The 26,396-nt window shown below is 53.0% G+C and overlaps 9 protein-coding genes across 9 annotated transcripts; 4 read left to right on the top strand and 5 right to left on the bottom strand.

The window, feature by feature from the left end:
- The first annotated feature begins 658 nt into the window (after positions 1 to 658).
- QC762_109650 (uncharacterized protein) lies at positions 659 to 2,919 on the top strand. The gene is made up of 2 exons (XM_062885387.1): positions 659 to 1,230; positions 1,307 to 2,919. The coding sequence occupies exons 1-2, from the start codon at positions 1,084 to 1,086 to the stop codon at positions 2,456 to 2,458; spliced, it is 1,299 nt and encodes a 432-aa protein (XP_062748347.1). The 5' UTR covers positions 659 to 1,083; the 3' UTR covers positions 2,459 to 2,919.
- ERB1 (Ribosome biogenesis protein erb1) lies at positions 2,910 to 6,067 on the bottom strand. The gene is made up of 6 exons (XM_062885388.1): positions 5,294 to 6,067; positions 4,878 to 5,230; positions 4,547 to 4,823; positions 4,189 to 4,492; positions 3,497 to 4,131; positions 2,910 to 3,444 (listed from the first exon to the last, which is right to left on the bottom strand). The coding sequence occupies exons 1-6, from the start codon at positions 5,692 to 5,694 to the stop codon at positions 3,066 to 3,068; spliced, it is 2,349 nt and encodes a 782-aa protein (XP_062748348.1). The 5' UTR covers positions 5,695 to 6,067; the 3' UTR covers positions 2,910 to 3,065.
- QC762_109670 (uncharacterized protein) lies at positions 5,920 to 8,116 on the top strand. The gene is made up of 4 exons (XM_062885389.1): positions 5,920 to 6,123; positions 6,185 to 6,630; positions 6,684 to 7,984; positions 8,045 to 8,116. Exons 2-4 carry the CDS (start codon positions 6,567 to 6,569, stop codon positions 8,105 to 8,107), a joined length of 1,428 nt encoding a protein of 475 aa, XP_062748349.1. The 5' UTR covers positions 5,920 to 6,123; positions 6,185 to 6,566; the 3' UTR covers positions 8,108 to 8,116.
- A 1,299-nt stretch (positions 8,117 to 9,415) lies between these two features.
- Positions 9,416 to 11,277, bottom strand: ERV29 (ER-derived vesicles protein erv29). The gene is made up of 4 exons (XM_062885390.1): positions 10,705 to 11,277; positions 10,507 to 10,619; positions 9,944 to 10,437; positions 9,416 to 9,889 (listed from the first exon to the last, which is right to left on the bottom strand). The coding sequence occupies exons 1-4, from the start codon at positions 10,863 to 10,865 to the stop codon at positions 9,752 to 9,754; spliced, it is 906 nt and encodes a 301-aa protein (XP_062748350.1). The 5' UTR covers positions 10,866 to 11,277; the 3' UTR covers positions 9,416 to 9,751.
- A 2,358-nt stretch (positions 11,278 to 13,635) lies between these two features.
- QC762_109685 (uncharacterized protein) lies at positions 13,636 to 15,240 on the bottom strand (the record flags this gene model as incomplete). Its single annotated transcript, XM_062885391.1, has 4 exons — positions 13,636 to 14,058; positions 14,123 to 14,766; positions 14,826 to 14,962; positions 15,018 to 15,240. The coding sequence occupies 4 exons, from the start codon at positions 15,238 to 15,240 to the stop codon at positions 13,884 to 13,886; spliced, it is 1,179 nt and encodes a 392-aa protein (XP_062748351.1). The 3' UTR covers positions 13,636 to 13,883.
- Positions 15,241 to 17,400: 2,160 nt separating this feature from the next.
- On the bottom strand, positions 17,401 to 19,489 carry ALG6 (Glucosyltransferase-like protein; the record flags this gene model as incomplete). The annotated part of the gene is made up of 2 exons (XM_062885392.1): positions 18,985 to 19,489; positions 17,401 to 18,929 (listed from the first exon to the last, which is right to left on the bottom strand). Exons 1-2 carry the CDS (start codon positions 19,307 to 19,309, stop codon positions 17,401 to 17,403), a joined length of 1,854 nt encoding a protein of 617 aa, XP_062748352.1. The 5' UTR covers positions 19,310 to 19,489.
- PALC1 (pH-response regulator protein palC) lies at positions 19,429 to 21,283 on the top strand. Its single transcript, XM_062885393.1, has 2 exons — positions 19,429 to 20,769; positions 20,831 to 21,283. Exons 1-2 carry the CDS (start codon positions 19,552 to 19,554, stop codon positions 21,089 to 21,091), a joined length of 1,479 nt encoding a protein of 492 aa, XP_062748353.1. The 5' UTR covers positions 19,429 to 19,551; the 3' UTR covers positions 21,092 to 21,283.
- On the bottom strand, positions 21,250 to 23,175 carry QC762_109710 (uncharacterized protein). Its single transcript, XM_062885394.1, has 2 exons — positions 22,834 to 23,175; positions 21,250 to 22,774 (listed from the first exon to the last, which is right to left on the bottom strand). Exons 1-2 carry the CDS (start codon positions 23,083 to 23,085, stop codon positions 21,806 to 21,808), a joined length of 1,221 nt encoding a protein of 406 aa, XP_062748354.1. The 5' UTR covers positions 23,086 to 23,175; the 3' UTR covers positions 21,250 to 21,805.
- Positions 23,176 to 23,415: 240 nt separating this feature from the next.
- On the top strand, positions 23,416 to 25,698 carry MOB2 (Maintenance of ploidy protein mob2). The gene is made up of 4 exons (XM_062885395.1): positions 23,416 to 23,581; positions 24,259 to 24,605; positions 24,667 to 24,778; positions 24,831 to 25,698. Exons 1-4 carry the CDS (start codon positions 23,559 to 23,561, stop codon positions 25,363 to 25,365), a joined length of 1,017 nt encoding a protein of 338 aa, XP_062748355.1. The 5' UTR covers positions 23,416 to 23,558; the 3' UTR covers positions 25,366 to 25,698.
- The last annotated feature ends 698 nt before the right edge of the window (positions 25,699 to 26,396 follow it).

Here is a 26,396-nt window from a genome sequence, read left to right on the forward strand (position 1 = left end):
GAAAAGGATAAAAAAATAGCACACATCCCTGTTTGATTAAGAGAAGGTCGGAAGGGAAGGCCGAGAGAAGGGAGGGGAGGAGGGATACGTTATCATTTTCATGCCGGCATGAAGATAGGGAGGCAGGTTCTCTCCATCATCGATCGGTTCGCTAACATTGTCGACATGCATTTCGGGAGATGGGGAAAATGGGTAATACGAGTTTATAAACTGACTTGGCTTGGCTATCTGGGAGTTGGGTTAGAAAGGAATGAAAAGGAAAGGGGGAAAAGGGTCGGAATAAGCAAGCGTTTTTGTTTTGGAATTCTTTTTTTTTTGGTTTGTCAAACAGATTGTTTTATCATACCTATATGGGATTTTCTTTTTCTTATTTTATCTGAGCAATCAAAACAATCGAACTCCGGTCCCTTCCTTTTTCTTTTCTTCATATGAGCTCATCCTTTGCCACCCACCGGGCCGGTCCAATCCGCTCGGCCGGGATCTTCGACGTTCCCGTCTCATCTGATCTTTCGGTGCTTGCATGATAAATCCGCTTGGACTTTTTCCATACTTGGGTGTGGGTGTGGTGATGCTGGTGTACGAAGTAGTTATAGGTCAACGACTGGTCACCCACTCACGCAACCTTGCCGTTCTCCAATTCTCCCCCCCCCCCCCAAAGAAAAAAACACACTTGTTTTTTCCACAACTCCAGTTCTCCACCGATGTTCCCGGGTCCCGGGTCGGTTTTGTGGATGCGGGGATGGTAGGATGATGTGGTGATAGGGTAGCATTCGCCAACGGTGTTCTCCCGCGGTGCTCCATCGTGCTAAGACGTTTAAAGCCCATGAAAAAGAAAAGCCAAATTCCGAATGGCAACTCCTTGGGTAAAGCCGGTTTAGCCTGATATATTACCGTCACGGTCAACTCGTGGTGTCGTCCCGATGGATACTACTGTTGCCGTTCCGATGGGGGTGGTGTTGTTCCTGCATCTTGTTGCTGTAGTGGTGTATAAGTAGATCGGTGAGGTAGGGTAGGTCGGTGTGTCGTCGAGATGGAAGGGCAGGTAGGCTCGCATTTCCTATTCGCCTCGTCGTTGTCGTCAAAATGGCAATTCTCCGGGGTTTCCTCCTCGGCCTCGGCCTCGCTCTCGCCGGTGTTGTTCAGGGCCATGATGATGGCAGTCAATGGGTCGATCTCTGGGCTTCGATGCCTCAGGAGGTAGAACCGCATAATCTGCCGCCTGCGCCGTTTGTAAGTTCCTTTTCCACATCAAACATACCTTTCTTCTTGTATCGAGAGATTCTTGCTGACCCATCCCCTGTTCCAGACCGGCGAGGACTCCATCTACACCAACACCACCATCCGCCAAACCATCCACCTCACCCAACCCGCCCCCCACATCCGCCTCTCCCTCTCCAACGAATTCGGCGGCCCCTCTGCCGATCTCCACATCTCCGCCGTCACCATCGCCCTCCCCCTCAACGGCACGGCCGGCTCCCCCTCCATCCAGCCCAGAACCCTCCGCCAGGTCACCTTCTCGGGCGGAAGCAAATCCTTCACCATCCCCAACGGCGCCATCGCCATCTCGGACCCCATCAGAAACCTCAATGTCAAAGCCGAGACCAACCTCGCCGTCACAATCTACATCCAGCAAGGCCAGCAAGGCAAGCGAATCTCCGGCCACCCAGGCAGCCGAACAAGCAGCTGGTTCATCAACGGCGACCACACCAAAGCAGTCGACTTGCCATCCGAGGCGGTGAGGGTAGACCGGTGGTTCATCCTCTCCGCGGTCGAAGGCTGGGTAGACAAGAAAAGAACTCACGGGAGCCTAGTCATCATCGGCGACAGCATCACCGACGGCCGCGGCTCAACCACAAACGGCAACGACCGTTGGCCCGACCAACTCCTCCGCCGGCTCGAATCCCAACGTCGCGGCGGTTCAGGAATGAGCGTCATCAACCAAGCCGCCGGAGGCAACAGGGTCCTAGCCGACGGGCTCGGACCCAACGCGCTGGGCCGGATAGCAAGGGACGTCCTCGCTCACAACGGAGTAAAATACGTTGTTCTTTTCGAGGGCGTCAACGACCTTGGCACCGCTGCCGAAGGCGACCTAGTCAAGACAGGGGATCGTCTCATTCAAGCTTATGAGCAGATCATCACCCGGCTTCACGGGCGTGGGATTGCCGTATTTGGGGCGACGATCACGCCCATGAGCGGGCCGGGCCAGGCGTATGGGGAACCGAGGAGGGAGGAGCAGAGGGTGAGGGTGAATAGGTGGATTAGGACCAGCGGGAGGTTCGACGCGGTGATTGACTTTGACAAGGCGGTGAGGGATCCGAAGAATGAGACGCGGCTGAGACCAGAGTATGACACGGGGGATTACCTTCACTTGAACCCGACGGGGTACAAGGCCATGGCCGAGGCGGTCGATTTGAGGTTGTTTGAGAGGTTCAGGAATGGGGTGTCGAGTATTGTTTAGGAACCCAGAGAGAGAGAGAGAGAGAGAGTGGTCAAGTTAAGGTTGAGGAAGTTAAATTGAATGTCGGTGGAGATGAAGCTATGGGTTAGGGTGGGACAGTAGGGCACACTGAGTGACAAAAAGTAATGAGGGGAGGGAGGCGGAGAAGCACAAACTTACATATGCACCGAAGGTCCGCGAAGACCCGAGATGTCCGGCTTATATAGCTTTCCAAATACTATTATGCACCATCGAGGCACACGTCAGACTCAAAGTGGTGTGAAAATGTATGGAGATGGATGCTTACGGTATGCAGTCCAATGTTAACTAGGATGCTTTCGATGCTTCGAAAGCCCACAACAGGGATCCGTCACCTTATACCCCATACCACCAGCGGCCCAACGATTGACACATGGCCCAACACATGATAGGACCAGATATGCAGGGTCGCATTACAACGCTTTCCTGCCAATGGTAAATACAAATAGATATAATGGTATTTAACTCTCAAGACCTTTTATAGCCCCAAAAACTCCGCTCCCAGGCAGGCGTGCACTACTTCTGTACAACAAGTGTCTCCTGACCCGCGCCCCCCTTCCCCAGAACCAATCCAGACTCCCCAGCGACATTACATCCACAACCTCGCCGTTCCATCCGCTCCGGCAGACACACACCACGGTTCTCTCGGGTGCCAGTCGATATCCACGACACCCACTTGGTTGACAACCTTGTGACCCTTGAGTTGCTTGACTGGCACGATTGTAGGGCTTTCAAGCTGGTCATTGGGCACCTTGCCATAAAAGATCTGCAACGTGCCGTCGTCACTGGCGTCTGCGAACAACGGAAGTCCACCCTTGTGGAACCGCACGGCGCGGATGGCCTTTGGATGGAATCTCATTGTCTTGTGTGGCCGGTTGGACAAGTCAAGGTCGTGCCAGAGCAACCGCCTATCGTAACTGCCGACAATCAAGTGATCGCCGCCAGAGTGAATGTCAAGTGACGAGATCCTGTAAATTCGTTAGCGAGTCTCCTCTATCAGTTGGACGTTGGACAGCATACCATTTAGCACCAGGCTGGACAATCTTGACCAGCTCCACCTTCTGAAGATCATAGCACCGCACTGTGCGCATCGTCGCAACGAAGAAGAGTGGCTTCAGCGGGTGGAACACCACAGTCTGTGCAAGACCGTGGAGTTTCCGGAAAGGAATCTGGGTAAGGTGCTTGGACAAGGTGTGAATCGCCACAGAGCTGCGCTGGCCCTCGGGGGACACTGTCGCAAAGTGATCGCCTCTTCTGTGCCAGGTAATGACCTTGACAGCAGACCTGACTGTGACCCTGACAAGAACACCTGCGTCTTCAAGCTTGGTGCCAGGTCTGGCCCACTTGCCAGCAGGCTCCTTACCGGGAGCTGTGGCTGGTTGTTGACCGTTGGTTGCGTAGCCGAAGCCAGCAGCGAGAACATCACGGCTTGCCTGGTCAAGTGTAGGCGTGACGCTCGAATGTGGCGGAACCATCAAGAAGACATCCTCACCCGCAGAAGCAGCAAGGACAAAGGCATCCTTGGTTGGTCTCCAGCGGACGGTATAGACTGGGTCTTCACTGCTCAACTTCACAGACCATACTTGTCGACCGGTCAACAACTCCCATACGCGCACAGTGCCGTCACTGCCGCCTGTAGCCAAAGCCACACCGGTCTGTTGGTGGTCAGCATTTTGTCATCTGTGCCCACGTATAATTAGAGGAAAACTTACAGGGTCAATCGCGACACTTCTTACCGTGCCCTCGTGGCCGCGGAAGATGGTCTGGACAACGGTAGGGAATGGCTTCAACTCAGCAGGCGAGGGAAGCTTGGGAAGAAGCGAGTTCGGGTCAATGTTGAGCCTGTTTTTCCGCACACGGGGAGCAAGATAAAGGTCCATGCACCGTTCGAATCTCTCCTTGACCAAAGTGCCCCACGCAGGTACCTTGCGAAGAGAGTTGAACTTTTGAGGGAGGAACTCCTTCTCGCGGTCCTCAGGGTCAGTCTTCTCCCACTCTTCGCGTTCTTCCTTTGTTCTGTGAAACTATTAGTCTGTTTGCTTGGGAACAACGAATCTGACCGTCACTTACGGCAAGTACTCCTCAGGAGGATTGTAACTCATTTCATAGCCAGGAGGTGGGAGCTTAGGCGCAGGAATGTGCATAGGATTTGGTGCCGCTGGCTCCTCATCTTGCCAAAGATCGAACTGAACCTCCTCCTTCTCTTCCTCCTCTCTTTCACGCTCCTCAGGAGGCTTGTAAGGAAGGATTCTGCCTTCGCGAATGGCGCGGACCAATTTCATCACCTGCTTAGCCTCGTTCTTGGATGGCAAGAAGCGCCTCTTGGGTTCGGGGGCCGCGCTGAGGGCTGTTTTGAGGTTAGCTATGATTCAGTTTCACCAATTGACAGGCGTTTTCTTACGCATCGTTTCTTGCTTGGAAGTAAACCATTCGACGGTATCGGGATATGGGTCATAACCCTCGTCAGGAACAAGACCATGCCGGACACGACGGACCAGCTCCAGCTCCTCCTGTGTAAGATTGAGCGGGTTTCCGGTGTTGACGTCGGTCAAACCAGTCCAGCCCTTGGGGACCTCAATGGTATCGAGAAGACTTTGCAGCGCATCGCCAGTGGCTGGGCGCATAATTTTCTTGCCATTGATGTCGTAGCCGATGTGTGGGTAGCTGTCGTAGAAGCTGAGGGGGATGTTTCCTATCGTGTTAACGGGGCCTTGGGCATCTGAATCGTCGGAATCGTAGACTGGGTCGATTTCACTGTTGACGCCCCCGTATTAGCCCTCCATTTCGCATTCCCTAGGTTGCTGCTTTTCTACGTACTCGTAGACATATCTCTCTCCACCATTGGCGTCCTTCACAACTTTGTAATTGCGGTCTTCCTCCTCTTGGTGCTTTGGCTTTGGGTCAACGCCCGGTTCCGTAATTTCAAGTTCCTCGGCATCCTTGCTGAGCTTCCCCATTTCATCATCTGACGGAATGTCGTCGCTCAAGAGCGCATCGTCATCTCCCTCTTCCTCCTCCTCCTCGGCGTCCTCGCTACCTTCGCTGACCTCGCTTTCGCTGTCGACATCGTCGATTTCGTCGGACGGAATGTAGTCCTCTTCATCTTCGCTGGCCTCCAAAACACCGTCGAAAAGACCATTTGCGAGCTCGTCGTCAGACTCCGAGTCGGATTCCTCGTCCCTCGCCTTGCGCTTCTTTTCTACCGGTTTTGACTTCATTGTGCTGAAATTGACGGGTTAGGATGTCTGGACTGGTTACTGTCGCGCTGCAGCCGATGGCCCCAAAATTTCCATGGACAATCTTTTTTTTTAGCGGATTTCTGCCAATCTTTGGAGTTTTGGCGGGGCCCAGCTCGCTCACCGCTTTTGTGCCGAGAAGCTAACGTGATGCACTAGCCTGTCTGGGACAAGTCTTGAGTGAGCTCTTGAGAAACTGAAACCCCACCTCATCTGAACTTCTCGACTGCATCTCGAAGGGACTCGAATGTTGAACTCGAGATGAAATGTTTCGGCCCCAAGTCATACACTTGGGGCATGTGTTTTCGCGCCCGCGCCAATCACCAAACATGCCAGGATATGCATTCGAACGAGCAATCAGCCGTACTCCCACTGACTACGGACAGTGAAAAAGATCCCAGTTAAAGCAGCGTGAGTTACATGTGAACCTTGATAGCCAAAAGGCGAGTGCTGACAAATGATACACTCAAAGTGCGGCTCCCTTTATGTATATGACTGCAAGATAGGCCTCCCCTCCAATGACCTGCGGGAGCACGATTGAGCCGTTTTACTTTCACGGAACTTATGAGACGCATTTGGACGATCCTACGCGGGGAGGCTTGTGGTACGAATCCTTTATAGGTACCCCTCGGTTACGTGGATTCGGACAAACAGGCCATGTTGCCCTTCAGCTGATATCCCAACCAACCCGTCCTTTTTGTTTATGCTTACTTACGTTGACCGCCATCTTAAACTTTGCAACCTACCGTCCGACGGTTCGCGTCTGACTTCTAGAACGAGCAAGTTGTCAACTTAATTATCAATCAACCATCTGTCGATACATATCTATAAGCGACACTCTGGGAGCCACAAAGATGAGCACAAACACTGCCCGCAAGGCCGGCGAACAGCCAAAGCGTCGTGCCTGCGACGAATGCCGTATGCCGCCCTTGATGATCTTGCTTTGAGGATAGTCTTCTGACTCTCTACAGGAGGCCGAAAACTCGCCTGTTCCAAAGAAATCGATGGATGCGCTCGATGCAAGCGCGAAGGCATCAAATGCGTCTACTCGCCTCAGAAACCCATGGGAAGGCCGAGAAAACGAGCACATGTTAAGATTGACGCAATTGAAAACACTGAAACCAATGCTCAGAAAGACAAGCCAAATGTCGTTACCGCAGAGACTGCACCAGCCCTCCCAGCCCTCCCGGCGAACATCACCCCTATTCCACCTTTCAACCCCGACGACTTTGCACTTCCAGAGTTCGACCCAACCCTCGCCATGGATCTCGACTTCTCCTTCCTCGACATGAGCAACGCCGACCTCAACTTCATAGACATCATCGACCCCTCCACTCAATTCCCACCCAACCAGTATCTCCCCACCGACCCCCTCCCACAACACCTCAACCCATTACCCCCCATCGAGCCCATCAACAAAACCCCCGTATCCGAGCCCCCAGGACAGTTCTTCGCCTTCGGCACCGACCTCGGACAGATCGACTTCAATTCTTCCGTCTGCCAACAACCCCCCACCAGCCAAGCACCCGAGATCTCCCAAGAAGACGTCGCCGAAATCTTCTCCATCCCCAACAACATCCCCACCATCCCCGACGATTGTTCCATCCCCAGTCTTTCCCCGGGAGGGAGCTCTTCCTCATCCTCCTCCTCCCCCAGCGCCGACCCTCATTCCAACGACCCCCCAACATGCAGCTGCCTAGCCTCGCTGTACCTAGCAATGGAATCAGTAAAAGTCCTCCCCAAATCCATCTCCCGCGCCATGCGCATCACCCGAGCGGCCTCCCGAACAGCTCACGACTCCATCCTCTGCAAAGTCTGCAGCGACGTCCCCTTGTTCAACCCGGATAACCCGGGCACGTTGGCCAAGCCGCCGATGGTGTCGCTTCAGTCGCTCATGATGCTCGGGGCTCTGCTTCCATCCCTCTCGAACGCGTACATGAGGATATTGACAATGGTTGATCAGGAGGCTGCTGCTGCTGACAGGGAAAGGCGGAAGATTGTGTTTACGCTTTCCGAGTATGGGGGTTTGTGGGGGACGTTGGCCGAGCAGGAGCCTTACCAGTGCGGGGCGGCGGAGAAGCTGGAGGGGAGGGTGATGGAGGCGGGATTGTGGAGGTTGACGGTTAGGGCACTGCTCAAGATTGATGTTTATGGGGTGCAGAATGTGGAGTGTAGGGATGTGAGGATGTTGGGGTTGAAGGATATTATTGGGATGATGGAGGAGAGGTCGAGGAGGAGGCATAGGTTGATGGATGAGTTGGTCGAACGGGGGGTGGTGGGGAGGATGAGGGGGTATGTAAAGTTGGGGGATGGGGAGGTGGGGGGGGAGCAGCCGACTTGTTTGAGGATTATTGATATTGCTAAGAGGAGTATGGAGGAGTTGATTATTCCTTAGGTGGGTGGGGGGGTGGTTGATTGATATGGGAAGGAGGGGGAAAGGCAAGAGGTTAGAGGGCCGCAATGTCGACCGACTATCTCGAGGATGGCTTCAACATGGAGGCAACAGGCTAGAAGATTACTTGGGTGGATCAAGGGGGGCAAAACGAGCCACGAGATGACAAATACGGTGGACTACAGGACAACGCTGTGTTTACAGTTGGATTCAACATGTTGATATCACAAAGACTGTTTAGGATGGAGGACTGGGATGCACGGGAGACATTAAAGCAGGGGGCTCCCTGCTGGGCAGGTGCTGTGGTGCTCAACGAACTTGAAGGCGTTCCGGACAGGATGTTTGCTTTTTACCCATTGGGAGTTACTGTATAATAATATACCGTAGTCTTTGTTTATCAGATACCAACAGCCACAACTCCATACACACCAGCCAACCACCACTCACTCCTGTCCTTGACCATTCGCCATCCGGCCCTCCACTCTTCCACCCCACCCTTCCTAACCCCATTTTCCTTGTTCTCTCTTTCGCACCTCGTCAAGGCAGAACACGGCTCGTCGCAGTCGTTAAGCGCGTCCTTGGCTGACTTACAGTGTTTGCGGGGGAGAACCTCGCAGGTTGGAACACAGTTTCGAACAAAAGATATAATCATCTCATCCGCTGCAGATTACGGTAGAAGAAGGGTCTGATAACGAGTTTCTGATGATTATGAACATTATAAAAATCCCAAGAGGGCGTTTTTTTTTCGTGGCTGGCCTTTGCAGATAGGTTCTGTGGGCAGCGAGCTTTTCTGTGGTTTTTGCTGCTGGTTGGGGGTCGTACCTTATGCCTCCCTTCTTTTTTTAACTGCATCTCCTCACCCCAAACTAACCCCAAAGCAGCCACCCATCACAACAACCACCCCCCCCCCCCTCATACCCCAACCAATTCCTAACCCAAAATACTGGTGATTTGTCCGCAGCGCACTTTGGGGGGGTCACGGACGTATATTAAGCTGCCAAAAGCTTAGGATTCGAGTCTCTGTTGCAGCACAATTCTTCTTCTTCACCTTGTGAACCGTTTCATGATCCACAAGAACCAAGCGGAGAATATGCGGCAATATGAGGACTATGACACACCAGAGTGTCAAAAAACAGAGTGTTTAAAAACCGACGTAAACAGGTTTTTCGTAATCAGCTACCTGGCCAGTAGTTGGTGAGCTTTTATATGTGTCGCTCTCTTTTGCATTATTCAGGTGAATAGAAACATTTGAATTTCAACCACGTCAACTAACAACTCAAAATTGACACCAACCTACGAAAACACATGTTTGCTGTTCCTAAAACCATCAAGAATTTTCTACATGTCAACAACCCTCAAATGAGAAGAGAAACCGGATAATAGATAAAAATGATGGATGAAGCTACGCCGGTAACATGATTTGCCTGGCCATTTGCATCTGCCCTAGCTTTGACCAACTTGACGCCCTCCTCTCGGTTCCCTTTGCTTGTCCTTCCCCCCGTCCTTAACACCATCCTTGGGCCAGTTCATCTCTTCCTCTTTTTGGTATCCTGTGTGCGCTGTGTTCTCATAATTTGTTGTTTTGTATGCGAGAGATGCAATGAATCACGCAGTGTAATTTCAATGACAAGACATTTCGCAATGTATCTAGTACACCTTCTTCTTCTCGTCGATGCTGAACTGGCCGGGGCCGCTGTTGACCAGCAGGAGGAGACCACCGACAATGGAGAGAATCTGGAAGAAATCGTACTTGGCGAAGTCCTTGTGGGGGTGGTGCTCGTGGAGCTGTTCAATGGGGTTAGCGACTGGCATTTTTTGCTGACTCGGAGAAAAACTCACAGTCCAGAAGTTGTTCACAATCACGTTGAACACGCTGAGAATGACGACCAACAAGGTGGCGCTGAACTTGGCCTTGAAACCAACAACAACCATCACGCAGGCGGCCAGGCCCAACAAGCTGACAATGATGCGGAGAACGGACCACTCGCCAGAGAAAACGAAGCCGATGAAGAGGAAGATGAGCAGAACACGACCGGCGAGCTGGAAGTACATCTTGCGGTCCTTCTCCTCGAGCTGGGGAAGTCCGGCAAAGGCCTTGGTCTTGCGCACCCACGAGTCGGAGAGAACCATCAGGAGACCACCCATGACCGACAGGTTACGCAGGAAGAAGTTGAGGTCAAAGATGAGACCGTACCCGAGAGCCTGCGTGACAACTACACCCATAAGACCGCAGACGGCATACTCGGAATGCCGGCGGATGATAACGAGGGTTGAGCAGATGGCCATGACGATAACGTTGGCGATCAGGAAGAGGTGGGTGAGACCGGAGGGAACTAAAAGACAAGGGTGTCAGTCCTATTGTCGCGAAGCGCATTGCACAAGAGTTCCCTAGAGCCACGTACTGTGACGGTAGTCATGGAGGTAAAGAAGCTGGTCGCTCCATTGTGTTATTATTCTGAGAGCGTCTTCAATAAAGGTCACGACAATGAGGAAGCGGCCAATGGCGGGAAGGAAGCTATTCAGGACCGAGGTTAGCGATCAAGCCCAGACCCGACGGGAGAAGCCCTCCATATCCGGAGTAGCAATTGACTGCGACATACGGCTTGATAGGCTCGCTGAGGGTATCCAAAAGATCCTCAATCTTGCTGGTCTGCTGGCGGATGGTGTCCAGAGGACTCTGTTCCACCCTCTGATCGATGTCTCCGCCAAAGGGCGCCGGCGCGCCGATGCCGTAGCTGCCCTGTCCTCGCAATTGCGCCATTGAGACCGTGTCGGCGGGGGTTACTGGGAATAATGGTCGGGTCAGGCGATCGCAGTCCTGCTGGTAACAATCCGGTTGTTGCGAAGGTGAAGTTGTGACGGGAACACCTTTGGATTTAAGGAGGGGTCCGCTGGGATTAGCTTTCGTGTGCAGCTTCGGGTGGATGTCGGCTTGGGCGACAGGGAAGACGGGGATATGGAAAAGATGAAGAGTGCGCCCAGGCAGAAGAGGAAGGATCACGGCAAGCTAATTCACTACCGGGTGTTGCGAGCGAGACGCTTGTGCTGGGGTTGGTTTGTTGGAGTGGTGAGATTTTGAGGTTCTGAGCTCGGATGGGTCTATCTACAACTGTGTCCTTAACCAAACGTCAACCCACGGCCGCCGCAAGGAAAGGGCGAGGATCGTGGGTGGGAGGCGTAGTGGGGCCGTACCCCGGGCTTAGCCGCTACAAGTCGACGGTTCATCCCTGAGCCGTGCTGAACGCTAGGCTTCAGGTACCCTCTAACAGGAGCTACCTCCCCAGCCCCGCTCCAGGAGTTGTTTCGCCAGTGGCCAGATCGAACAAAACACCCGAGGCCGAAAGAAACCACCGCCTCGACCAGTACGCTTGTTTCTTTTATTCTTCTGTGGGTTTATTTCAACTCTCCGAGAGAATGCTAATTGTATCAAACGGAGCTAGGCATCTGTTCGGAACCCGCAGCTTCGGGCACCCAGCAAAGATGGACGTCATCGATTCTATCGGACAGCTTCAACTCACACATTCCTCAAGGCACTCACTCACTCCCAAGACGTGATGCTATCAAATGGATTGAGTACCTGCCACTTCCGAGTAGCAGTTTATCTGGCCACACTTCCGCCGTATGTGTCCTGGGCGGACGGCTAAGTATGGATCCATTGCTCCAAAGCCCGCAGGTGATGCGGGGGAGGTGCAGTAAAGGGTAGGTATCCTTCCGGGCGGAGACCTCGGGTCGGCCCACCGTTTCCGGCCTTCTTCGGAGGGTATAGCTCGGGTCCGTTCCTGGGTACCGGCTACCTAGCGCTGTTGCTCTAGATAAACTGCATCTCCAGCCACCATATCCATTCTATAATATTCCTTGAGAATTGGTTGCTGACCTGTCTGGACACTTCCCTCAATCAACTGGTTGCGAGTCTCAGAGACGTGCTCAAGCGGCTGGCTTTGACCTCGGTCAAGACAAAGAGCAACATTTCATTGTGTTCTTCTATGCTGATCGTTTTTGTTTCGCAGAAAACTTTTCATAAGAGAAAAGAGCAAATTGAACTACAAGCGACGGCAAGCCTGAGCGTAGAAGCTTACTCACAGAGAGAAGGACTAGTCAAATCCTGTCATTGTGTTCGGGTTTGGGTCGAGGCTTTATCTTTTTTGACAAGCAGTCAACACTGATTGGCCCCTCCCTTTCTTGTCAAAGATCAAAATCTTCAACGACCCAGCACAGAGACCCGGGCTTCTGCCAAGTAACATGAAACATCTACTACCGAACAGGCCGCCCCGAGCCACCGGTATCTTTTCCCCTCATCGGACCGAGTCCCTTGACCTCTCCTTGTCTCCCATGTGGCAACGGCGAAGCCGCGCAAAGGAAGCAGCTCAACTTTCCACGCGTGATCTTCAAGACAATCGCCGACAAATCCTGCCAACTTGATGACCTGCCAGGAGGGAGGCAAGATCTGATGTCAGTGAAACAGACCAAAAAGAGATCAAAGTAACACGAACCACAGTCCAGACAATATGCCCAACTTATACACCAGATCATCCTTCAAGAATAAGCGCCCATATCAAGTGTTGGCCACATAGTCTAATAGAAACGAAACATGATTGTGCCATGACCACACAGCTACCGGGACTGAATTCCGTCGGGAAACAAGAACATCAGGCTTACCACGCCGTTGAAACGAGGTCTGACTTGACCCCCAAAATAATCTGTAGCCAACCAGAGGGTAAGACTACCACACCAAAGTCCCGTTTAGGAAGGCCGAGATGGGAGTGGGGGAAGTCCAGTACACACACCTCACCTCCATCAGAAAGACAGAATAAAAACGCCTCACCCGTGATGTGAAAAGTGGGAGAGAGGCGAGCCCGTTCGCCCGTCAACTTTACATATGCAAATCATCGTGCTCCTGTGTCTTCAGCGAACACATCTAAACAGGTTACGTACTCACCTCTCAAGTTAGGTGTATGCTAGCGAAAGCCAAGAGCTCTTGATTAAAAGCTCAGGTACAACCGTTAGTTACTAGCTGAATAACCAAAATCCCACCTAAATAGCCTGATAGACTTGCAGTGCTTGCTTACACACACATCCCCAGAAATAGCCCCCCCCCCTCCCTTGCTCCACTTTGGCCAAACTCCCCAGATTTCTGGTTTGAGAAGATCAATAAGCGATTCAGCGCGGCTATTTCCATCTTCTGGAGGGTAAATGTGCCGTATTGGCACTTATATGATCACGCAACTAGACATCCAGATACGCACACTCCCAGCTGATGTACGCTCGGCAGTGCTGGGCTCTGCCATCCCAGATACAACCTCGCAAAGGCCTGATCAGCGACCCTCCTCCCACATCCCACCTCGTTTGCCTCCCGCATCCCACTGGCTTGGGCCAACAGCCGGGTCGGATTGCAAGGTACGGGCTTCATCTCAATTTGTTTCGTCAATGTACCTCATCGTCACGAGATGAGAATAGCTCGCTCGTCAGGGGTCAGCATCTTTGACGGCCCATTCGGCTTGCCTCATATTTTACAGCTCAAGCAGCTCATCCAACGATGTGATGGTCGTGTAAATTTGAACTCATGTAATTCGAAGACTCGAGAGTCATCACGGTGTATCAAGCATGTAGTAACCAAACACCTGGAATTTACATCCAAGCCCCTAGCATAAAATCATAACCAAGGACGCCAAACCCATGTCTCAGTCCCCACCTTTCCCTTCCAGTGGTATCTACCCACCTACCCAAGATTATATACCAAGCAAAAAAAAAAAAAAAAAAAAAATGAAAAAAAAACACATTCTTACTTCCTCCCCCAAGTATCCCCCTCAGGATACCTCGGCGGCGGGCTCCCCGTCACCCCCTGGCCACCGCCACTATCCAACTCAGCAGGCGCCTGCATCGGCACCGGCGGCGGCGGCGGTGGTGTATATCCAAAAGGAGGTAGATACCCCGGCTGCGGACTCGCATGCGCAGAACTACATCTCCTTGTTAGCAACCAACCCGTCTCTCACCACATCAACACTCGAGAGAAATACTCACCGATGCCCAAGCCCATTACTCCCCTCACTAAACCCCGTATGCTGCTGACTGACATAACCCGGGTGCGCACTCCCCGGCGGGCTGCTCCCCATCCCAGCATGGTATCCTCCCCCTCCACCGACAACCGGACTCCCATGTTGTCCAAACTGCCCATAACCCCCCCCATCACCAAACCCAGGAACGGTACCACCCCCCCCCGGACTCTTCGGATTATAACTAGCAGCCTCAGCCATACTATTCCCCCTCCCCGCCCCAGCAAAGCTCTTCCGATAAGCCTTATCAAACCCACCCCTCCTCCCACACAAGTACAGTAACACGGCCGCCAGTACCACAACCGCCGCAGCCCCAATCGCAATCCCCGCTATCGCTCCCGGCGCCAGCCCCCCTCCCCCATTCTCGTTGTCGTTATCGCCACTAGGAACAGGACTCGCCGTCGGACCAATCTTAGCACTCTCAGTAGGAAACGGCTCCCCCGGCTCCAACTGGAGCTTAGCCTGACTGGCCAAAGCAAGCTGGGCGTCAAACGTGGCCGTGGAATTCGGGTTTATGACTCCGATCATCTGCCAGTCGGTGCAAGAGTTTGGAGCGGCGCAGTAGAAGAATATGGGGAGGGTGTCGTTTACGCGGACTTCGTAGGAGGGGGGCTATACAAAAAGGGGGTTAGGACAAGATGGGGGATGTAGAGGGGAGGGGTGAAACATACCGGATTGAGAATAGCCTGCGGATTAAACACCCCCGTCCAGAACCCTTCCGTGTTTCCGTTTACGTATTCGTAGGGTATGCACGGGAAGCCGAATTCTGCTCGGGAGACGCGGTGGCCGCCGGGGTAGAAGTTGAACTCTGCAGAGATAACAGCGTTAGTATATTGTTTGAAGAAGGGAGAGGGGGAACGGACTGATGATATCCCCAACATTGGCAGTTGTTTCCTTTGGTGTAAAGGCGTGCCCCTCAAGACCGACAGCTATTGTTCTTGTTGCTGGGGGGGTTGAAGACGAAGACAGATCGGAAGCTGTTGGTGTCGGGGTTGGGACGACTGATGATGTGCTCAAATAGGTCAACTGAGCCATTGCTGTGGTTGAGAACGCAGCCAAAAGGCTGAGAGTATGTAAAAAAACCATCTTGTATGCTGATATATACTGGTGTATGAACACCAGGTATATGGAACTCTCCGTGTTGCAAGAAAAGAGCAAAACCAGAGCCGGTAAACAACCGCGGGTAAAACGGGAGGGGGCTTCTCCCTTAAAAGGTTTCCCTCCTCAACTGCGGACTGCTGCGCGTTTGAAGCCACAAACAGCGGTGGGTGGGTGGTGGTGTGGGTGTGGGTGTGGGTGTGGGTGTGGGCTATCTTCCCACTCGTCGAAAGGCGTAGCAAGATCAAGGTGGGGAGAGAAGAAGAAGAAGAAGAGGGGGGGTGTGCAGTGAGTCTGTCTGTCCTGGTGGCAAGGATGTCGGCACCGGGGTCTCTCGATTGCTGGCGAGCGAGCCTTGTCCTCACTCGCAGGGAGCTGAGAGTATGTGCTCGGTAAAGTCAAGATGCAGAACCAAATCACGGCAGTGGACCACAAACCTCCTAGATTTGGGGCAGCCGACCATTATGAACAAACCACCACCACAGATACAACCACATCAAATCGGGTGTCGCCATCACCCACACAGACAAAGAGGCTTAAAAAGTCGGATCACGGCTGCTGCCCCTGTCCCGCGCCAAGTGGAAGACAAGAAAACGTGGTGACTAAACAGTCACAAAGAATCATCACAAAAAGGGGTCTAGACTGATGTGGCGGAATAGCAACATCAGCATAGCCTTGGCTGGAATCCCCCCATTTCCTACTGTCTCTTTCGAGATTCGACGCAAGCCCAAAATCTGACGTGCCTGTTGTGAGCAGCAGCAGAAGCAGCAGCCAAGATAGTGAGATGCCTTCCTGCCAAGGGGCCCTCTTCATGGCCCGACAAAAATAAACAAATAAAGACACAAAAAGGCTACCAACACTCGTTGGAACCCCATCCCCAAATCTTAACTGTTTCGTCTATTCTCTCTTCTGTCCCACAGAACCAAAGGCGAAGAACCTCCGAGTAACCTCAAACGGCTCTTTCAAATCCGTGGCTTGACGTCTGCAGTCTTCCAGCTCGCAGTTTCACCACCATATTGTCCCAAAAAGGCAGGTAAAACCAAAAGAACAAAAAAAAAACGTCAGCAGAAAAGTCCTGCCCACTTGATGGCCGCCAAGGAGGGACGACAGATCCAGTGGAGCTGCCAACTTGCCAAGAGCCCATCAGCCGATACGGATCCGCACATAGGGCCGCGAGATGCTCGAGGAAATCCACGATTGGTCGGAAACATCACGACCTTCCCCACTTGAAGCTGGTCCAATCGTTGCCATGGTCTGGCTCTTACCATGTTGGGGATAGCTCTGCGAATCCCATCCTCAGCCCTGGGAACCCTGTAAACTTTAAAGGAACCCTCAAGAAGATACAGAGGCCGGCAGTTGCTTCACACTCAATACATCGAGACGGTATTTGGGAATATTGGACATATCGTTTGATTGTCTATGTGTATCGCATTGTACATGCCACGGATATTCGAAGCCGGCTGATGTTGGACTGGGGGCGGTTGACCATCATGTCATCCTGCGGTGAATATCATCGCCTAACCGAACTGTTGGTCCTGCCTGTGGCTTGTGCCCGTAGGAATTGCCCTTCCTGCGCCGTCAGATAGGATGGTTCATCTATTTCGCTTGTGCTTCGAACAAGGAGATTGTGCCAAATTAATACCCAATCTCAGCATGATAGCTAACCACAATATTGTTGGAGTATGGATATTTTGCTCTCATCGTCCCGTCCCGTCCACCAACCATCTCATGGCCAAAGCAGCAACAGCTGTCGGGAGCAGCGCTGGCAAGGACTTTTGGCTAGCGTCGTGGTGAAATCCGCCAGTCTGGATCCCTTGCGCCATCCCCGCTTTTGGATACTGTTCCCCCAACGCCAAGGTCTGAGCCTCCACATGTCGAAGAGGGATCCGGAGACAAAGTGCGACTTACCAATTGAGTCGCTGTCGTGGCATATTCCATGCTCCGGGTTGTTGAAGCCTCAACCCTGCCACGGTGAATGGCCGAAGAGCGATGGGGATCCTTCCGCTGACAGTTGGTGAACAACGCGTCCCGATTGGTTGTGAGGGATATTTGTTTCCCGAGCTTTTCGACATCGAGATATGTATATCAAACCATCGGTGACGGCCGTCCACATATTCAAGAAATCGTCGACACTTCACTAGTGCTGATCTAGTTTGTTTTGGCCTTGCTCCTCTTGCCCGCCAAGGCCTGGGGCAAAATGTCACTCTGCAACACCAGTCTGCTAAAGCACCATAGATAGCACAGGGCGAAGCCAGCAGCTCCTACACCTACGTTAGCCACAACCCACAAGTCTGGCTTGTCCGAAGGCGGCTGTAAGTTAAGTTCGAGCACATGCCACAATGCCATGGCCAGGTAGAAGGCTCCATGAATCAAAGCCGTGACGATCTTCTTGAAAGAGGCTTGACCGTCCAGAGTGTAGACGCTGAGCGAAGTTGGCGGTAATCCAAGAAGGTAGGCCCAGAGCAGCGTCAGTACAGCGTATGGCACGCGCAAGTCGACCCTCTGCAAAAGAGGGAACATGGTCCAGCAGCCCAGAATGTTGGCGAAACCAACCCAGGCCCTGATTTCCTTGCTCAGTCCCTGGCTTCCCGCCAGCAATAGTGTCATTGGTGCCAACGGAAGCAAGACGCTCTTTTCGTGAACCTGATAGCTGAACAGGAAAAAACCCCAAGCGGTTGTTGCGAAGGCCAGAGGGAGGAGATCCTTTCTCGGCCGGACCAGAAGGATCAGGTTGGGTGGAATGATGGAAGCGAGGGTCGCAATCAACGACATGCGCTGAAGCAACTCGGCCGGAAGGTGCTTGATCTTGACTACCACGTTCAAAGCACACCAAAAGTTGGCAACCTTGTCCTCAAACAAACCGCGGGCAAAGGGAAAGACCCGGTGGACCATCTGAACGAGCTGCTCCACGATAGGGTAGTAAAACGCCTTGGGGTCAAGATAAGCTGCCAATCCCTGGAACAATGGTAGTGGTGCTGGCTTTGACCGAATGCCCTGCTTCCACTCCTTGTAGGCACCGAGGACGAAAGGCAAAAGCAGAATAGCGAAAGCAATAACCGTAACCAGCGCAATCCTGATGAACCGCAACACGTTGATCTTGGGAGAGAAGCAGCTCCCAAGAAGAAATGCAAACACCGGGAAAGCGTAGTAGAGCGCCATCTGCTTGAACCCAAGAGCAGCAACGAAGAAAACCGCAGACCACAAGTATCGACCAGCAAGCATGCTCGACATACTCGCCACCACAAATCCAAGCATAACGGTATTGTACTGAAAGTGGATATGATCGATCAGGATGTTCCCCGGTTGCATGAGGATGGCGGCGAGAGAAATCGAAGCCGACCAGCTCGTAACGCCGCTTAGCCTGCTGAAACGACGGACGAAGATGACGACGGCGGGGATGTAGATCAGGTATTCAGACACCATCACAGTCCCCCTCATGAATATCTTCAGATTCGGATCATGTACACCGCGGGACTTGTAGAGGGCGAACCACGAAGGATCAATGAGCGAACCGATCTTGCCGCAGAGCCAGCTGTGGTAGGCCGTCAATGGTGGGTAATCGAGACCCCACCATTGCAAATCGTGAAAGTACCATTGCGTGATGGGTAGGTGTGTTGTAATTTCCATCCAGTGCCTCTGTGCCTCGTAGTCGCCGAACATGGGTGGTTTCTGGAAGCCTATGTAAACGTCAGTCTTCGCACAACATTTCAGAAACTGAACAGCGAACTATACCAGAATACCCCCAAAGACTAGCCGCCCACCTAAAAAGACCAACGACCATCAAGATTATGGGGAGTATCTCCCATTGCGACGCAGAGCCCCTGGCAGGCCAGAAGAAAGCTGCGAGGGGGAACGATGGGGCGCGTCCTGAGGATTCGACAGAGATCGAGTGGCCGAGGTTGCTGGGCCCGCCAGCTCCTTTGGCCTTTCGCCTTGGCTTGTGAGGTGATGGCGTGTGTCCTGCCATGATCGCCGAGTCTGTGGTGATTTCAACAAGAAAAGAAGTCCAAGTGCGCGTCTCTGGAACTTTTTGGTGCCGCTGACAGCAATCTGTCATGTGCTGTGGAGCTCCAATTCGTGCCAGGTGCTCCACTTGACAGGGGAGCTGCCCGTGGGGTTTCTTGGGGAAAGCTCCAATTTCCGGTCGACAGGGGTCCGTTTGCGCCCAGCGACACGGTCCGCCAGCAGCTGCCCGTGACCTGTGATGTCACCCCTGAAAAGAGCTGCCCCTCCCCCGATGAACCCCTCGTCGCGCCTATCGTGAAGCTTCACAACTGAGTTGGTGATGTTCTATTCTCTATGTATGCAACGTCTCTAACCAAAATGCCTTACCCCTTCACCCTCCCCACCACCTCCTCCTTCTCCTTCTCCTCCTCCTTCACCTGCGAATCCCACCCCTCCCTCCCCCTCAACGCCAGCACCCACCGCGGCGTGGTCCGCGACACCCTCAAAAAGTTCAAACGCTTGCCCCCCCATTCCCAATCCCCCGCCCTCTCCTCCCTCATCTCCTCCTTCCACTCCTACCTCCCCTACCTCTTCGCCCTCGACGCCGGCCTCACCCCCCACCCCTCCCACCACCACCCCGAAGAAATAACCGTAACGCTCCTCACCGCCCCCCAAATCCAATGGCGACCAACCCTCTCCTCCCTCCCCCCCATCCCCGGCCGTGAGCCCCCCCGCCTGAAAATCACCTCCCTCGAATACGACCTCTTCTTCACCCTCACCACCCTCGCCGCAGCCCTCACCCTCCAATCCCGCCTCCACCTCCACCCCCTCTACCTAACCACCACCGCCCCCGTTGGAACCACCCAGCGCCAAACCGCCATTTCCTCCGCGACCAAATCCCTCCTCGACGCAGCCTCCATATACGACTACCTATCCACCCGCTCCGAATCTCTTTCCTCGCCTCCCCCGTCGAACGACATATCCCCCCCCACCATCCGCGCGCTTCGATCCCTCGCCCTAGCCGAAGCAACACTGCTAGCCGTCCTAAAAGACGACCCTTACCCTGCCATCGTCCTCCAGCAGCGCAACGAGAATGACACGGAGTGGATGTACAAATCCCCCGACATTCCCAAAGTCCGCGCCCACCTCTTTGCTCGGCTCTGTCTTGCTGCTGCGGAGCACGCTAGCCAGGCTTATGCGCTGGTGAACAGCCACAAGATCAATGCTGATTTTATCAAATACCTTGATGACCTGAGGCGGACGGCCAGGGCGAAAGCCTGTCGGTTTTTCGGGATTGATGCTGAGCTGGGAGGGGAGCAGGGGAAAGGGATAGGGTGGTTGTGGGCTGGGTTGAAGGAGTTGGGTGTGGAGCGGGAAGGGAAACACGGCTCCTCTAGTAGTGGGGAGAAGGCAAAGTCGTCGTTGATGAAGGGGCTCAAAAAGGAGTGGACAGAAAGGAGGGAGGATAAAAAGATTGAAAAGGGGCTGGATTGGGGCGCGGATGCGGGGAGGTTAGAGGAAAGAAGGGTGATTGAGATGTTGGAGGGGAAGTGGGTGAGGCAGAATGATACGGTACGTTGTTTGCTGGGCGAAGGGATCATTGCAAATATATGGCTAACAACTTTCAAAAAAGATCATGACACAACCCATCCCACCCATCGGCCCACTGTTGGCGCAAATGCCTACCGGTCGAGAAATCCATACTGTCAAGCCCTTCCAGCCACCGCTGCTTGAACCAAACGTTTTGGAGGCGATGAGAGCGCCCCCAGACAGGTCAGATGAATATGGGAACTACCCCAGTTCAGACGAGGAAACAGCTGTAGATTCCTCCATGGCGGGCGCCTTCCCCGGCACACAAGGGGAATACAGGACAGGAACACCAAATTATTACTAGCAGCTGACTGATATAATGGCATTTGGGGACATGATCACAAAAAACTACATATATTACAGAGCCGGGGAAAAGCAAGCGACCGTTCTATACCCTTTTTTTTTTTGTAACAAGAAAACATGATATCATTTTTGTTTTCGCCATAAAGCGAAACCTCAAGACACACCTACCCCAAAACATATACCTATGAACCAATGCTCCCGTCTCTGAAAAAGTCCTAGTGATTCCCCTGTCCCGGTTTCCAAGGAGCCCTGACAGCCGGAATCTTGACTCCTCCTATCACTGTGCTGCCATATTTTTGTTTTATTTTTCGCTCGACGCCGCCCTTATTGACAAAGGAGGGGCCCCTCAAGCTCTTGTTCATACTCTGATTCCTCCTCCCACTTCTGTTTTAGCCTCCTTCTCCTGCTGCTTCTTTCTGATTTTGTCAAAAGCCCCCTTTTTCGTGTCAGCAGGCTTTTTGGGCCTCTTGGGCCTTTCGGGCTTCTAGTCCTCTGGTAAATCTTCCGGCTCCTCCTCTGATTCTTCCTCTCGCTTCTGTTTAGCCTCCTTTTCCTGCTGCTTCTTTCTGATTTTGTCAAAGGCCCCCTTTTTCGTGTCAGCAGGCTTTTTGGACCTTTTGGGCCTTTCGGGCTTCTAGTCCTCTGGTACGTCTTCCTCCTCGGGGGTGTCACGGCGCTCCTTCTTCTCCTCGACGGGCCTCTCAGACTGCTGCTCCTATTCGTCATCATCATCATTAACAACCCGCCTTCTGCGGCGATGAGAAGCAGCCGGGGCGTCGTCATCACCATCCCCATCAGCATCCTCCTCCGGGTCAGCCGTCCTCTGCCTCTTCGCCCTCGGCCTCTCATCCTCATCCTCATCATCCAGAATATCCTCCTCCTCGTCATCCTCGACGACATCATCATCTTCGTCACTACCGACCAAAAACCCGTCGTCCATGTCGTAGTTGTCCGTGCGGCGCGCCCCGCTGGGAAGATCATCGTCAGAATCATATTCAGGACGGCGATGCTTCTTCTTGGCTCCGCCCGGCGCACCACGTTTCCTGGATCCTCCCACTCCACGCCTACCCTCCAAGTCACCAATGGAAAGAGCCCCACCCTTGTACCGACTCCCTGCTCCCTCAGAGCGCGCAGCCGCTGTCTCCCGACGGCGCTGGTTCTTTGCCCGTTCCTTCTCGGCGAGCTCGGCCTCTCTCTTCTTGCGCTCGGGGTCCTCGTTGGTGGCGATGAGCCTACTGGTGGTGCTCTCCTTCTTGTTCATATTAAGACCTGCCACCAGGCGGTCGAAGGCGGCATCCTGGAGTTCCTCGGGAGGCTTGATGGAGTATTGCTCGGTGTAGTGACCGACGATTAACAAGGAATTGGTCGTTAGATGGGCAGCTGCCGCGTATTCATGTGCATCCTTAACGTCTTGATACGGCTCATTAGGCGGTCCGACGAGTGAGTTGGATGTGATCTCGTAGTGATCGTCCCCGATCTGGAGGGTCGTGGAACCATCGCTCCATCTGTGAATGTTGGCATTGCTCTTAAGCTTCCCCGTCTTGGGATCGCGGCGCCACATGATTGATGGGATGGGGTTTTCGGAATTGGCATTGTTGAGCTCCCACTTGGAGGGCTGCCACTCGTCGGGTTTGTATTCCATTGGGTTGAACTTGAGGAAGTTTGGTACTTTGAGGTTGTGAAGCTGTTGGTGGGAACTATTAGTGATGCATTGGAGCCATTGATACAGAGACCCATTCTTACCGTGTTGTCTTTTGATTTTGGGATTCGATGCCGGTAGAGGGGGATCGATTCGGCCAGGTGGTGAGAGTCTCTATCCTCACGCGGGTAATCGTCCTCATCTTCGATGCGGTCGCGGTCATCCTCTCTGTCCGATTCCAGGTCGCGATCGCTAAGCACATTGCCCTGATCCGACATCACCTCGTCCCCCTCGTCTCCAAAGAGATCGTCACCACCCTCCTCGGGGAGGTCGACAATATCCTCCGAGTCGGACATGATGGAGGAATTGCCTGTTGTTAATCGGGTTTCTTTGGTAGAATCGGATGGAAAACGCTGTCGCGATCGAGTTTGATGACAGGTAAGGCGATCGTGATTTTCCTAACAATAAAGGAAAAGGAAGAGTGTGAAGGACTGTGGAGTGCGCTTGGAAGGTTTGCGGTTGCTCTCGAAGCTCGACACCACCGGCGGCGCGTTGCCGATTGGAAGTGTGGCTCAAGAACGCGCTAGGAAAATATCCGATAACGATAAGAATTGGCTTGGTTGGGTACATGTGGCGGTGCATATGGCGGGGATCCCCTCCAAGGTGGTGAGGTGCTGGCACTGTCAGGGGTCCAGGCGCTCCAGCAGCAGACCGATTCGATACAAGAAACAATTTCGTGACGGGGTTTAGTCAACGCTACATCGTACGAAAACACCTTGTTTCAACCTGTTTCCCGGACGGCTGCTCTCCAGGCATACTCACACCGACAATGTCCAACCTCTTTTCTGGAATGTGAGTCGCCTCCATCCGCTCCGTCTCCTGTTCCCCGCAAACCTCCATCTCTCGCCAAAGCCCTCCCCCCTCCCCCGTCTCGGTTCAGCGAGCCCAATCTCCCAATCCGCACCCAAGAGCGAGGCAAGAGCTTCTCAAACTCAACTCTTTTGTGTTTTTGCCCCTGTTTTTGGTTGATTTATACATCTGCCGCTCTACCAAGTGGTTGTCAGCGCTTGCTGCTTGCTGCTTGCTGTATGCAAGGGTTAGGTAGCTGGGAATGGGTTGGGCCCTGCAGTTACCTTGCCGCCTCCCAAAACGTTCAGACCCGAGAACCTGGGTTTGATACAAACAACCCAGTCACATTCTCAGCTGTCGATCAAGACCACGCTGCTCAGATTTCCCTCTTCATGTTTTAGATTGGGGAAGAGATGGATATAGGGGCTCTGGCTCTCAGACCAGGCAGTAATAAAAGATCCACAAGTGTGGTTTGTTGCCCAACCGGGCACCCTTGGCTTGTTTCAAGTACAAGGCTGTCTGTTTCCTTCTTCTGGTCATCCAAAATAGTTGACACAAGGAGAAGGGGGGCGGACTTTGCTGAAACTATTTCGATCTTCTGGGCCTCTTGCATATATATTCTCCGCTCTACAACACACTAGCTCGGGTTTTAGCCGCGCTGACACATATATGTTATCTAGAAACGCCCGCTTCAGAGGCCAAAGAAGCCCAAACTCACCCGGTCCTGAACAGCAGCAGCACGCTCAGTCTCCTGTTCCTCCTCCGGAAATCCAAACACCCACTTCCACCACCTCAGTCAAGCTCCCACCACTTCCTACTTCGCCATCTCTGGCCGAGACCATCGGCATGGACCAATCAAGTGGCATGATCCCCACCGCAGAGGAGGTTTTGACCTCATATCACCTCCCCCCAACCAAGCCGCTCTGGCTAAATTGCAACTATGCAAAGCACATTGTCAAGGGTAACTTCTTGACCCTCAGCGCGAAGCCCAAGACTGTGGAGATGGGAGAGTGGGTTGCTCATCAAGGTAAGCTAGCAACATGCCATGGCGGTCAAGACAGGGACCGTACATTGACCAATGTTCATAGTTGTTGACCACTGGCGAATGCTCGTAACATTCATCCGCCTGGTGCACGACAAGGAAGAGGATGGAACATCTATCTGCAACTCCAGAAGGTGTCCCAAGATGTCAGCCGGAGCGTAGGTGACACCCAGCAAGACCGTATCATCATCACCCACTAACAATCACCAGCAACCACTCCTTCACCTGGTTAAACTCCCGGCTCCAACCCGTCGAGATCCCAGCATACGAGTACCTCACCCTCGTACAACGATACATCTCTGGCAAAATCGACGACAACAACATTTTCCCCTGCGACCCATCCGGCGTTTCCTACGCCGACAACCCGGCCTTTTGCACCCCCGTCCCAGAATCCGGCCAGGAGTGGATCGGAAAGAGAAGCGGCTTCCCCCAGAACTTCATGGAGACATGCCAGACCATCTTTCGGCAAATGTTTCGGGTTTATGCCCATCTGTACTGGTCCCACTTTGACGACCTGTTTGCCCTGAACCTGGAGAAGTCGATGAACAGCTGCTTTAGCCACTTCATCCTGACGGCCACGACGCTCAACCTCCTTAAGAAGGCGGATCTGGAGCCGATGCAGCCGTTGATTGATTTGTGGGCTGCGCTGGGGACTTTTCCTCAGGGGAGCAAGGCTTTTGAGGTGGCGAACTTGGCTGTGGGACAGCTGTTGGTGCAGAAGGCGGGTGGACCCCCGCAGAACTAGGTAGGGGGCGGTTGTTGGTGGCTAGCGGGCTAGTAGTGGAAGAAGGTGAAGGAGAGGGATGAATATTTTGGAAGGGATTTTTTTGGGAAGCATGGCATTTTTGGTGCGCGGGATTTCGCAGATACACACACACAGAGACACATACACACACACATCTGGCCTTGAAAGACATGGCGAAACTAAAAAGGACAAGACTGGACACAGGGTGGAAGTTGTCGTGTCGAAGAGCATCAAAGTTACGTTGCATTATATACAAAGGGGGAAAACTGGTAGTCCTGCTGAGTTGCATGAGCTAGAACATGAAGGCAATACAATCCAGATTTTATAACCATCTCAAGTGACCACTAGTTTATGTGTCATCATTGTTTGTTTATTATTCATATCATCTACTAGGATATACCTCATGAATGATTATACAGCTTGTACCTCTCTCTCTCTCTCGTCCCAATAGACATCTAGTCTCCGCTGTACACATAATTGCTCTTCCCCTTCAACCACCTAATGTCACAACAGCAAAAAGCTGTTCCTAACAAGAGCAAGTGGTCCAAAAAAAAAGAAAAAAAAAAAAAGAAACCTATACCCCGTCCCAGCCCCTAGGTACTCCAAGTGTGTGTATGCAAAACAATTCAACCGTGCCCAACCCCTCCCACCAACCCTCTCAACCCAGTGGTATCCAAACCCCCAACCACTCTCCCCCCTCTCCATGCCCCTCGTCTTTTCAAACAATATTATAAACCCTCTTCGCAATCAAATAACACGCCAGCCCAAAAACCAACAATCCCCCGGTGATACACCAAAACCAAACCAACCCCGCCTCCGACTCCTGCCCCGGCACCAACACATTCATCCCCCACAGCCCAGTAATGATGTTCATAGGCAGTACAATCGTCCCCAGAACCGTCAACTTCCCCAGCACATCCGCCGTCTGCTCCTGCCTCTCATTCATCCTAATGTTGATCTGCGCCAAATAATTCCCATGAGACCTCGCCAAGATCCTATATCCCTTGTCAGCACTCACCACCAGCCTTGAT

Source organism: Podospora pseudocomata (genome assembly GCF_035222375.1).
Source record: "Podospora pseudocomata strain CBS 415.72m chromosome 1 map unlocalized CBS415.72m_1, whole genome shotgun sequence".
Lineage (NCBI taxonomy): Eukaryota > Fungi > Ascomycota > Sordariomycetes > Sordariales > Podosporaceae > Podospora > Podospora pseudocomata.